This window comes from Temnothorax nylanderi, unplaced genomic scaffold, assembly GCF_030848795.1.
Source record: "Temnothorax nylanderi isolate EJ_2023f unplaced genomic scaffold, tnyl_v1.0 TNYL_tig0606_pilon, whole genome shotgun sequence".
NCBI lineage: Eukaryota > Metazoa > Arthropoda > Insecta > Hymenoptera > Formicidae > Temnothorax > Temnothorax nylanderi.
Genome location: NW_027249668.1, coordinates 6,805 through 22,529, shown reverse-complemented (window position 1 = coordinate 22,529; position 15,725 = coordinate 6,805). Strand labels below are relative to the sequence as shown.

At 34.1% G+C, this 15,725-nt stretch overlaps 2 protein-coding genes across 4 annotated transcripts; both read left to right on the top strand.

The window, feature by feature from the left end:
- Positions 1–6,686: 6,686 nt before the first annotated feature.
- Positions 6,687–8,763, top strand: LOC139784285 (maspardin). Its single transcript, XM_071723451.1, has 7 exons — positions 6,687–6,841; positions 7,028–7,162; positions 7,285–7,390; positions 7,468–7,588; positions 7,710–7,818; positions 8,121–8,369; positions 8,442–8,763. The coding sequence occupies exons 1-7, from the start codon at positions 6,743–6,745 to the stop codon at positions 8,499–8,501; spliced, it is 879 nt and encodes a 292-aa protein (XP_071579552.1). The 5' UTR covers positions 6,687–6,742; the 3' UTR covers positions 8,502–8,763.
- A 1,905-nt stretch (positions 8,764–10,668) lies between these two features.
- LOC139784284 (major facilitator superfamily domain-containing protein 12) lies at positions 10,669–15,445 on the top strand. Of its 3 annotated transcripts, none has more exons than XM_071723449.1 (7): positions 10,669–11,122; positions 12,244–12,501; positions 12,582–12,864; positions 13,319–13,433; positions 14,180–14,548; positions 14,773–15,026; positions 15,221–15,445. In XM_071723449.1, exons 2-7 carry the CDS (start codon positions 12,318–12,320, stop codon positions 15,339–15,341), a joined length of 1,326 nt encoding a protein of 441 aa, XP_071579550.1. In that variant the 5' UTR covers positions 10,669–11,122; positions 12,244–12,317; the 3' UTR covers positions 15,342–15,445. The 3 variants fall into 3 exon arrangements, with proteins under 3 accessions (XP_071579550.1, XP_071579549.1, XP_071579551.1); XM_071723448.1 differs by having other exon boundaries at positions 10,669–11,128; XM_071723450.1 differs by lacking the exon at positions 10,669–11,122 and adding an exon at positions 11,141–11,435.
- Positions 15,446–15,725: the final 280 nt, after the last annotated feature.

Below are 15,725 nucleotides of genomic sequence, written 5' to 3'. Positions count from 1 at the left end.
TCGGTGCCGATTTTTAACAACAAAATAAATAATTGTAGTTAAATGTGGTATACCACTGTAAAGAGTGAACCTTTAGCTACAAAATTTATATAGGAAATTTTTGTCTACGTCGCTTTGTTTAACCGGTATAGAGCAAAAACGACAACGGTGGAAAAATTGAAATCTCAAAAATGCCGGGGTATAACAGTCTGCACTGCATTTTCAATACATATACGTACATCTAATCCTAAAAAATAATAGGATACATGCAATAATTGTTTTTTAAGAGAAAAATATAAAAATTTATTTAAAATTTTTATGCGAAACATTATTAAAAAATAGTTACGAGGGTTCCTCTTTCCGCAGAAGTCACTCGCCCGACTTGTTTCACTCCTCGACGTCCGATGACTCTATTCGGTGTCTGAACGGTTGTAATTCCCGTCTCATCCATATTCCATATGCAGTAAGCCCGAAAATGCCTTGGAAATGCACCCGGACTGCTTACTGACCGATTAGCCCCAAACACAAGTTTCAGGTTTGATCGCCCACGAAATATTAGACATCAACGATAATGAAAAAACTACACTGGATTCGTGTTCAGCATGCATTATTCTTTATAATCACGTATCTCGAGATTTGGAGAGCAAATATTATTGCAGATATTACAAAATTTCCACGCGCACAAAATGTAACTTTCACCTTTCGAAAACACGTTTGCCCTCGTAAAAATCATAACACAGCAGGTAACCTGCCGAAACTCCGTTGGTCACATGGGTACTATAAGCAGCGTTTACAATGTTAATAGCAAGTTCGCACAATATACAGGTTCCGAGATATTTGATTAGACGTATTTACCCCGTAGATGTTTTAGCCCCGGTCTCCCCTACTTACCTACTTATACAAAAGCAGGTAAAACAACTATCCTATACTCATCAGGCAGGCAATTGAATGTAATTAATTGAATCTCAAAAAATGAGAACCAAAGTCACACATTTAATTGTTTGGCGAACAGACTATATTTGCTTTGTCTGCTTGAATTCGCAATGTTTTAAATAGGTCCATTTTTGGTCCATTGTATTCTTAAAATGGATGTCTTTGGGAAGTCCAAAAGAGTAACACTGTACGTCTTTATCCTAAAGATGTTCAAAACTTTAATCCGAATGTTTAAAATACATAAAAAACGTCCAATATATACATTTTTAATACATTTCTAAAACATCACTGTGCTGTCTGGGTACTATTGACACCTAAAATGGTTAAAAAAAAGCGGACTACGCGATCGCCTAATCCAGAAATGAAGTAAGACGAGACTAATATTAATTTGCACGCGAAAAAGATTTATTAAAAAATAGAAAATTATAACGTTAGCAAAACGACTAAAGATATTTTTTATTAGGCCGGGATTCTTGCTCTTTATATGTATGCTCGCGGACAGAAAGGTTGTCCGAAAGGTTGTCCGACTTTGAGCCGTTTTCATAGTATGAATACGGGTGTATAAGTCGGACAACCTTTCTGTCCGCGAGTGTACATACATTGCAACCAACGATACTGCCCAGTAAACAATCTTCCCGCAGTATGACAATAGCTTGGCAGCAGATTTCGCTTAGATATTGCAACAGATCTGATATAATTCTGAATTAAACTCGTGTTTTGCCGATAGAGCTTGCCGATATAATCTGACAGCAGATTGTCGGCAGAAACCGAGCAGAATCTGTCTCATTTCGAAAACAAAAACATATTTTATAAATGGAATACATATGGCAAATTTTGCTCAGTTTCTGCAATCAATCTGTCATTATATTCTGTTAGCAGAATCTATTATATTTCTGCTGGCATTCTATCGACATAGTAAACATTTTCAAAATCTGTTCTCGACAGATTTGACTACGTGAGTACGTAATTACGTCGGCGATGTCATGTCGAGACATATATAATAGGGGAGACCGGGGCTATGTGTCCACACTTTACGCTTTTTTCAAGTTTACTAAAAAACTAATAAAGATATTTGGCTAAAATTTTAATGGTATAACCTTACAACCTTGCTATTAAAAAAAAAGCATAATTAGAATTCAATCGAAGAAAAATGGAGCGTTGAGCCGTAACAAGGTGTTGGTGTTCGTATATTCTATACTTAAGTAAAGAAGTAACGAATTATAATGTACATACTGTACATATACAATATACATATATTCCAACTTAATAGACTGCGCGCCGCAAATTTGTCGGACTTGAAACACAGCTATCTTGGAACATTAATACCCTTCCCTCCCCGGAATTAAATCGACACGATTTAATTATTTAAAAAACTGTAAAGAATTTATTGCGAAAAATATTACCTCAGCCAGGATTTTTCGCAATAATATTTTTCGCAATAAATTCTTTATATATGTACTTTATATATATATGTACAGTACGTACATTATAATTCGTTACTTCTTTACTTAAGTATAGAATATACGAACACCAACACCTTGTTACGGCTCAACGCTCCATTTTTCTTCGATTGATTTGTAATCTTGTGAGCCTTACTATTATAATTAGAATTGTTGATCTTTTAACATTTTAAAGAGGCGAATTTTTTAAGTGAACAAGTCAAGCGTAGACAGATAGCCCCATATGCGGGGCTATCTGTCCACATAATAAAAAACACATTATTTATATTAATTTTTATATTTATTTATAATAGGTATTATTTATTATTAATATACATGAAAAAACTGCCTAGTCGTTGGAGTCAGAAAAGTAGTAGGCACTTTGTGTAGATTTTTTTGACAAGTTTCCTGCGTAGAGCTGACTTTTCTTTATATACGATGGCATCAAACTGATTTTGAGTCCGTTGCAAAATCAATGTGATGAGTTTCTTTTGTCCCCTCAATTCTTTAATCTTTTTTTTTTATTTGGGGCCTTTACTTTATCCTCGACAGCGTTTGAAATAGAAAATACTCAATAATTTAAGACAAACTCATATATTTAACTTGACGTGTATTTTTAAAATAAAAATTTGGTGACAATTCTTGAATCGCAGGATCAAGTAGTTGCTCGTAGATCACTTTTTTACAGTAGCGAGTGAGAGCCCGAACATTTATTCCAAAGTCTAACGCTGTTTTTGCGAAAGATTCTCGCTCGATTTTTATTCTTTTAATCGCTCTAAATATAATTTTATTGGATATGTCTACCTTATCCGTCTTAAGGAAAGTCTTTCTTTTGTAGTTACGCACCATTATCTATTTATAAAAGAATAATTCGTCATTGAAGTGTGGACACATTGCCCCATCAAAAATAGGACAGATAGCCCCGACCACGTTTTTCAATCTTTAACATGTTGCCAATTTTAGATAATGCGGAATTAAGATTTGACGCTTCTCACACCTGATAACTATATATTAATTGATAATATTATGAATTGCTTACTTTAATTCGAGTTAAACTACTGTCGCACAGCAAATTTTTCGACCGTCGAAAAATGTGAATAATTGTTTTCGCTTTTCTCTTAACGTATATAGCGTCTGCGAGAGGCATTGCAAGAAAACAAACAACATTTAAATATCTTACGTAGGGCATTTTTCAACTACTTGTTACAATGGTAAAGACATCTGTCTCTTAAAACTTGAGATAGCAGTACTGTGGACACATAGCCCCCGTAGACAGATAGCCCCGGTCTCCCCTACTCTGTATTTTTATTCTCTCTAACAAGTAAACCTCGTGGAACATGAGATGCAGATTTTTCTCAATTTTTTTACAATTATTTCTCATATCAAAAATTAAAAAATCTGTCATTACTTTTCAGCTCAAATAGATTTTTTTATTTTTTATAATTTTTAAAATTTTACACATTTATATGATTTTACACGTGTTTAAATCAGTATTTTTTACGAATAAATATACCCGAATTTTTGTAACTCGGCACACATATAAAACACTAAAAATAATAGTTTAAGGGCTCATACACAATAGACCGGGAGCCCGCGATAAAATTTGTGTTAGATCTTATTCACCGCCATATTAATAGAATTAGTTGTTTTAATCGAGTAAGAAAGGTACATAATATTGCTGAGGTCGGTCGGCGGGACATAGATGCAGAAAATTATAACGAACATGTAATTTTCGAAAGTGTCCTTGTCAAATCTTATTCACCTTGAAACTTGTTTGCTAGTTAGTTTTTAATAGATAATTTATGAAAAAACGTTTCTTACACCTGGCAAGCGGGACAAAATTGTTCTTACAGGTTGTAAACAATGTAATATTTCACGAGGGTGATGTCAAATATTATTCACTTTGAAATTTATATGAGAGGTAAGTTTGAACTATAAATAATACGAAAAAAAAATTCTTACGGCTTGAACGCGGACCAAACGAGTTCTTACACTGCTTTGAAACTAAAAATTAAGAGCGCCCACGACGCTCTTTTGCTGCAGTGCGCACACGGTAATTTTCCTTTAATGTAGTATGTTAGTATAAAATCGGGTTTGTCACTTACGAACATGCAAAATAGATGGACAATAAAATGTGGAATAATTTTTCATTGTATATTATTCATTCTTTTTATTAAAGTAATACGTATAATGTATAAAATCAAATATTCTGAATCTCATCGTCACTGTCTGAATCCTCAGAGGAGGAGTTCAAATTTATATCTGAATAATTTAATTCTAAGTCGTCCATAGAATGACCGATTTCATCGTCATCCATTTCCTCTGATTGATCTGAAATTACATAATTCATGAATATTTGCTAAGAATTGTAGAGGAATCAATTTTAAATAACAATACAATACCTTCATTTTCTTCATTCGGACTCTGCCGTGAGAGCACGCGTTCGAAGATCGACGGTCTATCTATATAAGTCTATGGTCGAAACCCTTTTTATTGTGTGTTGATAAAGTCCGGTGCTAGAATAAAATTTTTCTCAATTTTCTCAAGTTTCTATATAACAAGTTACAATTACCGTGTGCGCACTGCAGCAAAAGAGCGTCGTGGGCGCTCTTAATTTTTAGTTTCAGAGCAGTGTAAGAACTCGTTTGGTCCGCGTTCAAGCCGTAAGAATTTTTTTTCGTATTATTTATAGTTCAAACTTACCTCTCATATAAATTTCAAAGTGAATAATATTTGACATCACCCTCGTGAAATATTACAACCTGTAAGAACAATTTTGTCCCGCTTGCCAGGTGTAAGAAACGTTTTTTCATAAATTATTTATTAAAAACTAACTAGCAAATAAGTTTCAAGGTGAATAAAATTTGACACACCCTCTGCTTTTTTTCCACTCCCCCGCAGGGGTTGTCCCACCCTCCAGGTGTAAGAAATGACTTTTCAATATTAGAAGGATGTACTCTATCGAATATATAGGGTTTCCCGGTGAATAAGATTTGACACAAATTTTGTGTTACGGGCTCCCGGTCTACAATGAGAGGAATAAGGAACAAGAAATTAAACATAGAGAGAATTCATATATAGTCGCATCTTATTTCAAGACGTGGAAAAAAATAATTAAACTATATATTATTTTAATGTTCTATATGTGTGCCGAGTTACAAAATTTCGGGTACATTTATTCTTAAAAAATATTGCATTAAACACGTGTAAAGTCGTGTACTTGTATAAAATTAAAAAAATTAAAAAATAAATTTGAGCTGAAAGTAATGATAGATTTTTGTTATATTTTGATATAAGAAATAACTGTAAAAAATTTGAAAAAAATTGAAACTTTCTCTGAGGTTTACTTGTAAGAAGAAATCGAATATTTTTATAGAGAAAAAAATTCTGACGCCAATAAACAATTTCAGACAACAATAAAATGTATGAAATGTTCAGGATGAATTGTACTTTCCAGCTGATTTTCCCTCCATTCAAAAATATTTTTTTGCCTTAATTATTCCAAAGATGCTCTGCTGTTAAGGTAGTGCGTAAGGTTGTTAAAGAAACTGGTTGGTAGGTATGTCTCGATCTATTAGAAAAAGGAATCGCATCCCAAAGGAGGGGCGGGATCAATAGTGTTTGGGATGACCGCTGACTAGGGATGCGGTCCACTTGGTGCTCAAAACGCTCTTGGAAACATTTCATCCTGTTATTTATCAAATGTTAAACAAAAACAAAATGATACTATGTAGAGACCCTAATTATGGCCAATCTCTTATTATAGGGTCTCTAATATACTCTGAAGTGTTTGAAGCGGTCTAGTCTATAAGTGGATCGCACCCCAAGTCGATATTCGGAGGATTGTTACTTTGTCACAAATAAGGGATTTTCTAAAAATTCGACGGTGTTGAATGGTAAAAAGTATAAGTTCGGCTAACGGTCAGCTAACTTTTGACAGAAGAGATTACGATCTCGGATTTGTGAGAAATCACACAAAATTGCTCGTTAACGTCGTTTTAACAATTAAGGGCCGGTTGTTCCAACCTGTTGGTAAACTTATAATTAATAATTAAATCATATGTCTATCTTTGCCTAATTTGAAGGAAAAACAAAGACATAATATGATTTAACTAATTAGTTAGTTTACCAACAAGTTGGAAAAACCGGCCTTAAAAATTGTTAAAAATCGCCCAGATGGCCATTGGCCGCGAATATATTTTGGCAACGCACGTTATGCAAGTTACATTATCATTATCGCAATTAATGTACAATCCCTCTTCCAATGTCGAGAAGAACGCGACTGTCATCGAGTGACGATAACGCGATGCAACGTACCGACCACGACATAATCGTGGACATCATGGTACCGACTGGCGTCGTGAGTCGTGAGTCGTGAGCGAAAACAAAATATGTCGTACTCGAGCGAGCTGTCACGCTCTCAGGAATATCTGAGCTTTCGCAGCTCTGTACCGCTTAGGAAAATCGTTGTCGACGCCGACGGCACTAAGGTACTGTTTCCTATCATTATCGGTTTCTAATCGTTCGATCTCTAGCTGTTTTCCGCCTTTCCTCTTTTTATCACCTTTTACCATCGATTTACGCCAAGTGGCGGGTGGTCTCATCTGTCTGATAAGTATTTATAAGCATAGAAGTAAACAAAAGAACATCTTGATATGTTTCTGCAATTGTTTTAGGGATGGAAGGTGTACGATTCTAATCCAAAAACTATCAAGTGCCCACTCATATGTCTTCCACCCGTCTGTGGTACAGCTGATATTTTTTTTAGGCAAATATTGGGTCTGGCTGCCAAAGGTTACAGAGTTATCTCGGTAAGTTAGATATATGTAGATTCGATGAGCATTCTGAAACATTTGAACATATATGTAAAATAGTATAGATTTAATTCAAATCGTGTTAATATAAGCGGTAAATGAGAACTTAATTTTCACAGGCTGAGGCACCGGTATATTGGAGTATAAAGGAATGGTGCGACGGATTCAGGAAACTGTTAGATTACCTGGAACTTGACAAAGTCCATCTTTTTGGCGCTTCCCTAGGTCAGAACACGTCGGCAAGATATTTACTTTTGAATGACAATCTAATAAAAGAAATTAAAAATTTTATATATTTGCAGGTGGCTTTCTGGCACAGAAATTTACAGAGATAAATGCACACTGTCCCAGAGTGGTATCTCTGGTTTTGTGCAATACTTTTACAGACACGTCTGTATTTAGTTACAATGATTCCGCAGCAGTGTAAGTAGAGGATTTTAAACCGTAACTTTTAATATGAGGCTGATACACGCATGAATCTATGTGCGACAAAACTTGGAATTTGCTGCTTTATTACATTTTTGTATTTTCTTTATGTTCACAGCTTTTGGATCTTACCTTCGTTGGTACTGAAGAAAATGGTAATGGGAAATTTTGCAACGGAGCAAGTTGACGGAGAGATTATAGAGGCAATTGATTTTATGGTAGAACGGGTATGTGTCTTAGTTTTCTATAACGAATTTAATTGGATGCACTAGTGCGCGCTGACTTAATCTCTAAAGTAAAATGCAGATATCTCGACTGATAAAAAAGGTAATTAAGGATTTCATGATTTTATCCGTTTATATTAAACATACACTTTATGTTGATTTGTGTACGACAGCTTTAATATGCACCAGTGCGCACTAGTGCGTCCAACCGAATTCGCTATTAGTTTTCTTCAAACTGATGAAAGAAGGCAGAAAGGAAAAAGATGTTTAGAAATGTTATATGTACGCATATACTTTAATTATAGCTGGAAAGTTTAACGCAACCCGAATTAGCGTCCCGTTTAACAATGAATTGCATAAATTGTTATGTACAACCTCAGAAAATATGCCATTTACCTGTGACAATAATAGATGTTTTCGACGAATATGCGTTATCAAATGCAGTTAGAGAAGAAATGTATAAATGTTATCCAAATGCAAAACTAGCACACTTGAAAAGCGGTGGAAATTTTCCATATTTAAGTCGATCCGCCGAAGTTAATTTACATTTGCAGGTAAATTAATAACGTATAATTATGATAAAATCAATTGTCGATGACATGAAATATCAAAGCATTTGTTTTCAGATTCACTTAAGACAGTTTGAAGGTACGGAGTATACGGCTTTAGAGAAGATTAAGATATAGCGTAATGTATTTAGGAAAAATACTTTACGTTAGGAAAAATGTAATAAAATCCAGAAACTGTATATAAATGTTGATTAAACAGAGATTCTCCTTTGTTCATGTATGGATATTAAGACATATACCGATATTAAGACAACCTATACGCTTTTTGTATTAAGTCAAACGTATTATTTCTTAATACGATTCTCAGTGAAAGAATATTTGTTATATAATTCATAAGTACTTTAGGATATAATTATATGATACTATTAAGAATTCTAAATATTGTTACTTAATTTGTTACCTACTATTTCGGTTTTTAAATATAAAATGCATTTATATTTTGTAACAGCTTAATCTTCTTTTAGCTGTAAAAAGAAAAGTCTTATAAATTATTTGTTACCGCAAGTAACTAAAACTCTTTAATAATTTATAATACGTCGCTATTAATATTGATAGAAATAAGATATATACTTTTCTAATTCTTTTAGTATGTAGATTTTATACAAAATATTTTTAATTACATCTCTATGAATTTAATAATAAAATATTCTCAAAAATTATATTTTATGTATCATTTCGTACTGGAATTTAATATATATTTTCGTAAAAACTTAATGTATAATCTGTTATTTTTGTACTTTGGATTGCTACTTCTGTTTATTATGGTGTGCGAAGTTAGAAGTAACCATAGTTTGCTAGGTCGCCTGACCGGGAGACCGTATAAGAACTTGCTTTGGTATCGATTCCTTCGAGTCTGCCTCTCTCGCGTTTCTCTTTTGCAATCTCAGATTACAGGGCCTGTTTTACCCAGTATACGTATGACATCATCGTCCATGTCAGTTGCTTTTGAATTTTTCTCTCTCCCCATTTCTTTGTAATAAAATTTCAAATGGCCGCAATTACACATTTAAAAGATTTTGCTGTATGAAAGATTTTATTGCTTCCTCATAGAGGAAGCTTTGTTTTCGTAAAAAAAAATTTTTTTTTAGTTGCCGCTGCCAATGTGTTCAGAATGTTCTAAAACGTCGAAAAATTGCATTAAAAAAAATGTCCGTTATGTGTGTGTGTATGTATGTATGTGTGTGTGTATGTGCGGATTTGATGGCCGTAGTTGCTCTAACTTCCGCAAATATTGAGATATCAGGCTTAATTTTTTTTTAATCGATAGAGTATCATTTAAAGAAGGTTGGTATTGAATTTAGCGATAATCGGTAAAGGGCTTCTTTCATTATAAAATTTTGAATTTTTTTTAGAAATGCCCGTGGTTGCTCTAACTTTTGTAAATTTTGAAATATTGGGCTATTTCTAATTTTATTATATTCTTCAGTCATTTCTACCCCTATTTCATATATAGTTCTTTAAGATTTGGTTGATCAGTTCTTGAGTTATATATAAACGAAAAAAAATGATGAAGAAGCAACGTGCAAGTTTCTAATTTACACACTTTTTTTATTATATTGGCAATTTTTTTCTAATTCTAGTATATTCTTCAGTCTTTTCTACCCCTATTTCATATATATTTTATTAACATCTAATATTGTTCGGAATATCGGCCGTAATATTACTTAGCTTGTGCTACTAAGCTAACTCTTTTTTAATTCATAAAAAGATTAAATTTAAAATTAAAAAAAGTGTGCAAATTAGAAACTTGCACATTGCTTCCTCATCATTACAGATCGCTACCATTGCTCCTATTTTATTTCGCTCATAAAGCTTCCTCTATGAGGAAGCCAAACTAATAAATACTAATAATTATGCATCAAATAAAATACAAGCTTCCTCATAGAGGAGTTTTGTGAGCAAAATAAAATAGGAGCAATGGTAGCAATCAGTAATGATGAGGAAGCAATGTGCAAGTTTCTAATTTGCACACTTTTTCTCTTGGTTTATATTTTTGATTATATCCTTTTCTGAAAATATACTGCCAAGGAACTTAATTTTGCAGTTTTATTAAAATATTCTCGCTAATGCCAAAAAGAATTCGCATGTTAAATATCGTTAATTCAGATTCGTATAAACGTGACAAACGTCATTTGAGCTTACGTGCAAAAAATTGGAAAAGGGTGTTCATTAAAATAATTAATGAAGGTTTTGACTTGTGCGACGCGCAAGTAGGTATCGATACATTGATAAGATTACGGTTATCACTGGCTCTACTGCGTGTTATACCATAATCCGTCTGATAGTTTGACGTTATCTTTTGTAAAGAACGACGTGCATAATGTACGTTTCAGAGCTCAGTCTGCTCAGTCTCTCACCTGCACGTGACGGGAACAGACAGCCGGTGTCCGATATCGCGATATCCGCCGTCATATGTGGCGATAGCGTTAATTTTAATCATTTTTATGGCACGTTTAAAAGATCGATATCATTTGGACAGATACGTCACGCAAATTTCAATCCTATCATTTCTTCGACAACGTTCACGAAATTTCTCTTCAGTCATGAAATAGAGCACGTGTTAACGCAAGCATTCGGCGGTATATCGTTCGAGTATTCGTGCTATTTTATATATTATTTAATTTTGTTAAATTTAAGAAAAGATACAAAATTGTGTCACGTTCATAAAAAAATCAATCGCCATTCAATCTTCGTGCTATAAAACACAAGTTCTTATTTACGGATTTACATGTGTATGTGTATGTGTGAGTTAATTTTTTTAAATATCTAACAGTTTGTTCAAAATCTTCTTTAGCTATGTTAGCTTTAATGAAATATAATTTGGTTTGAACTATTGAATCTAAATAATCGGATTATCGCAATAAGGTGTTATGTTATTATATCAATGATCTATACCTAATCCCTCGCGTGATGAAATGTTGATGACGTACGTGTTTTTAGACTTATTTATAATTTATTGCAATCATCACGTAACTGTTTCAACAAGAAACTATCCTAAAGGAAAATAGCTTGAAGCAAAATTCAATCAAGTGAAAGGAACGCTGACCACAGGTTTGCTTCAGAAAGAAATAACATCGTCACAAACATTTCATCTTTGTTATTGTACATTATAAATCGTGGATAACTTATGCTATTTAAACAATAATAATAAGTAAAACAGAATTGATATATAATATTATCTATATATAATCAATATGATATATATAATCAATTATATAAAAAAATACCTTTTATGAACCCTGGCTGAGGTGATATTTTTTACAGTAAATTCTTTACAATGATTTAATAAAGATACTTATTAGCATCAAAATTTAAATCGATTATCGATTTAAGTACGTAAATTTTCTGCTTTAACAAAGAGCTGTGTTTTAAAAACTGACAAAAAATCGGCGCATAGTTCATTGAGTTGGAAAAAGTATATAAAATTTACACAATATCTTTAGGGTTTTAACTTTCAAATTCCTATTCCTAAATATTCATGCAATCAAAAAAAAGTTTCTTCTTCCTGCATTTTGCAAAACCTCAGTAATTGATTATTATATTATTCGTTCGTATATCCTTGTTAAAGTTGCATTTCCTGCACTGAGAAAAAAAAGCTGTTGCTTCAATTAAAGTGCTATCACGGGGTGCCCAAAACATAAATAGTTTATTCAATTGTATTATTATTAGACCCAATATCTGGATTATTAAACCAATAATTTAATTAATTATTGATTTAATAATCCAGATATTGGGTCTAATAATAATACAATTAAATAAACTACTTATGTTTTTGGCACCCCGTGATAGCATTTTAATTGAAGCAACAGCTTTTTTTTCTCAGTGTGCGGATATGCATAAGAGTGCGGAATTTTTGCAGAACACTATCGTAATGGATTCACCAGAATTGTGAAAGTTTTTACCCAATATCTCGAGAAAGACGCTCGTTAAAAAATGGATAACGAGCAAAGGCCTCTCGTGGACGTCGGGAGAATAGCAACGTCCACGAAACTCGCTTACGCGCTTGGACACATTTTCAACGATCTAGCGGCTGCTATGTGGTTCTCCTACACTTTAATCTACCTCCAACGAGTCGCACTGTTAAAACCTATCGTCGCCGGTGCGCTTTTACTCTTAGGTATGCGTCAATTTACTCACGCACGGACGATGCTACGTTAGTCACGCTATTGATTAATGATCGAACGATTTTCATTCAAGGACAAATCGTCGACGCCGTTATGACACCTGTATTCGGTTTTCTGGTCGATCGCTATTGCAAGAAGAAAATTTGGCACGTCGTCGGTTCCGTCATGGTTACTCTGTCCTTCCCTGTAATATTCGGCGGTTTTGTCAATTCATCTACCACGATCGCCATGCTCTTATATGTAACGAGCATTACGATATTTCAAACGGGTTGGGCGGCCGTACAAATCTCCCATCTGTCAATGATTCCCTCGTTAACTAATTCCGTCCTAGCTCGAGCTGACTTGACCGCAATAAGGTATGCGATTTGCGTAATATATCTTGAAAACGTGAGACTCTTTAGGAAGCAGCTGACAAAGGAACAGTACGAAAATGTCAATTTAGTTCAAAGGGCGGGCCAAAACTATTAAATAAAAGGGATAGTAAAGAATAAATAATTATTTCTAGAATAGTATTATAGGTGCGAAGATTAGACGGGATATACGGCTCAAAATGAAAGGTAAAAATTCCGGAAGTCACAACTTTAATGCAGACTTATTGTAATTCTATATCTTTTTTGTTGTGCACTGCACTGTGAAAAGTATTTTTGCATAAACCACACTCTAATTCAGAAATTGCACATAAATTGTATTCAATAAGTCTGCATTAAAGTTGTGACTTCCGGAATTGGGAATAAATTGACACTTTTGTACCGTTCCCTTGTGAGTAGCGAGGTCCAAAACATTATTATTTCAAGACAAACTTAATCATAGATATTCCGCTCAAGTCGGCGCGGCCGTAATAGCTTTTGTCGTAACATGGATCATTCTACCAACTGATGGCGAATCGATGGTTCAATTGGATCAGCAGGATGACTATAAATTTAGAGTACGTATGAGGAAAAAAGCTCTCAGATAGTACAGCTAATCGTTATGAGCTCAAAAAGGACCTTTTCAAATTTTTTATAGATTCGCGTAATTTGTTCGAAAAAAAAAAGAATTCCTTTTTGATATTTCAAAAAGACCGTAAGCGTTAGTAACACGCGCTGCCGCGAAGCGGCTACCATGCGCCAGTACTTTCTCGTAAGCAAAAACTCACGCGCTAGGATAAAAGGCGAGCCTGTGAGACACTTGACCTTAATCGCTGCGGATCAGTTTAAATAATACCTCCAGTATCACACAGTGCAGAGATGACAAAATGAACCAGTACATTTTATGTTCTTTCTGATACAAAAATTGTTTTTGGATAAATCATGTAAAGGATTCTTTCTTATTCTTCTTCAGATACAAAAGAAACTCTTTTTTCTAGTCCATAAGAAATCACAATGAATTCGAAATAGTGTTTAGATAAAGCTCCATTGGCTTATTTAATTGTAAGCATAACTTCGAATTTATTACGAATTATTATAGAGTAGAAAAAGAATTCTTTTTGTATCTGAAGAAGGACTCAAAATTGATGACATAAAAATTAATTCCTTTTAAACTTTTAAGAGTCCTTTTAAAGCAGAAATAATATGGAAAAAGAATTCGATTATTTCATAATTCGAGAATTCAAAAAGAATTTTTTTTCAATTCTCTTTGCTATCTGGGATGATTAAAAAAAAAGAAAGATGTGCATGTGATTCTAATTTGCAGAACATCGCTCTGATCCTCACAACTTTCGGCTTGATCGCAACCGTCTTCTTTCACATTTTCCTGAAAGCGAATCTCTTGGAACAACCAAAATCCTCAAAACCAAACGTCGAAGAGCCGGCCAAACTAACGGACGTTTCATTGAATCGCCGGATATCGTGGGCCGGCATCACGATTTTATTAAGGGTCGCGATGCTATACGTGGCGAGCAGATTATTTATCACTCTCGCTACGGTATATTTACCGCTGTATATAGAAGAAACCAAAGTCGATGGTAAGCAAGCGTTGGCCAGTGTGCCGTTGGTTTCGTACGTATCCTCATTTATAGCCGCCTTGCTGCTCAAATACATCAACAGGATTTGCGGTACCAAGGTAATATCTCGATAATAAGAAACCTAGCAAAGACCAAGTAACATGCAACTTACATACATGCAAGATAGAATTTCCTACTTAACAATGTAAATACAATATAACACATGTGTTGAGTAGGAAATTCTAACTTGCATATAAGTTGTATGTTATTTTTGGTGTTTGTTGGGAAAGGAAGAAGAGAGAGGCAAGGATGCTAGGTGTATTTTTGTTTCGTTGGATCGTAGGCTTGCTACTTTCTCGGCGCTATAATTGGGATAGCCGCCGCCGCCGTCACGGAATTCGTCGGGAGTAACACGACGATCGTATACGTCATCGCCGTGTTAATTGGCGCGGGAAGTTCCATCACGATGGTCACCGCATTGAGCGTCACCGCCGAATTGATCGGCTCTCGAACGGAACGTAGCGCATTCGTGTACTCGATCGTGACTTTCCTCGATAAAATCATCACTGGTCTCGTGGTGATATTCATCGAAAAATGGTGAGTACAATAACCGTCAAATAATCGTGCAAATTTTATTTGATGAATTGCAGTCGCGATATATTGATTTAAAAATTGTCGTAAATAAACCTAACTTACTGTAAGAAATTTTTACTTTACGATTCGTAAATTAACCACGCAAATTTGCTTAGTTACTTTACTGTCTTTAAAAAAACCGTTTTCGTCTTTTTTAGGAGATGCAACGACAAGGAACTTTGTCCTACATATAATCGAGACACATTGTCCATCGTTTGTGCTTCCTCAATGATATTGGGACTTGTAACTTTGCTATCTGTATCACGTTGTCTAACTTGAAAAATTAATAAGTCAATATTTTTTTTATATTACGTGTTATTTGTAAACCATATAACTTATTTTTTCAACATTGCTGACGAACAATAAAAATATTTCATATTGTATTCCTAATATCATTATTATTGCATTGTTTTTTATATTCGTAATCAATGGCGAATTTACCATAGTGATAATAGTATTAATTATAGCGAGTTTACTTAGGATTTGTGATCGTCATTTGATCGATTATATTCGCAAAACACATTCGAAAAACGTGAGAGAAGGAGGAAGCATCGGACATAAATTGTTTTCTTAGGAGGCGTTTATTTAATTTTCTTTAATTTTTGGTATCTTATAGGAATTATTAAACTATTTCCGGGCGTTGGAATGTAACAGAATTGCAGA

Bases quoted from the DNA above. Each gene is read 5' to 3' on its own strand.
- LOC139784285 (XM_071723451.1), top strand. From the start codon at position 6,743: ATGTCGTACTCGAGCGAGCTGTCACGCTCTCAGGAATATCTGAGCTTT. The intron at 6,842-7,027 runs GTACTGTTTCCT...CAATTGTTTTAG, and splicing joins TCGACGCCGACGGCACTAAG to GGATGGAAGGTGTACGATTC. The intron at 7,819-8,120 runs GTATGTGTCTTA...CTTTAATTATAG, and splicing joins TTGATTTTATGGTAGAACGG to CTGGAAAGTTTAACGCAACC.
- LOC139784284 (XM_071723449.1), top strand. From the start codon at position 12,318: ATGGATAACGAGCAAAGGCCTCTCGTGGACGTCGGGAGAATAGCAACG. The intron at 13,434-14,179 runs GTACGTATGAGG...TCTAATTTGCAG, and splicing joins AGGATGACTATAAATTTAGA to AACATCGCTCTGATCCTCAC. The intron at 15,027-15,220 runs GTGAGTACAATA...CGTCTTTTTTAG, and splicing joins GTGATATTCATCGAAAAATG to GAGATGCAACGACAAGGAAC.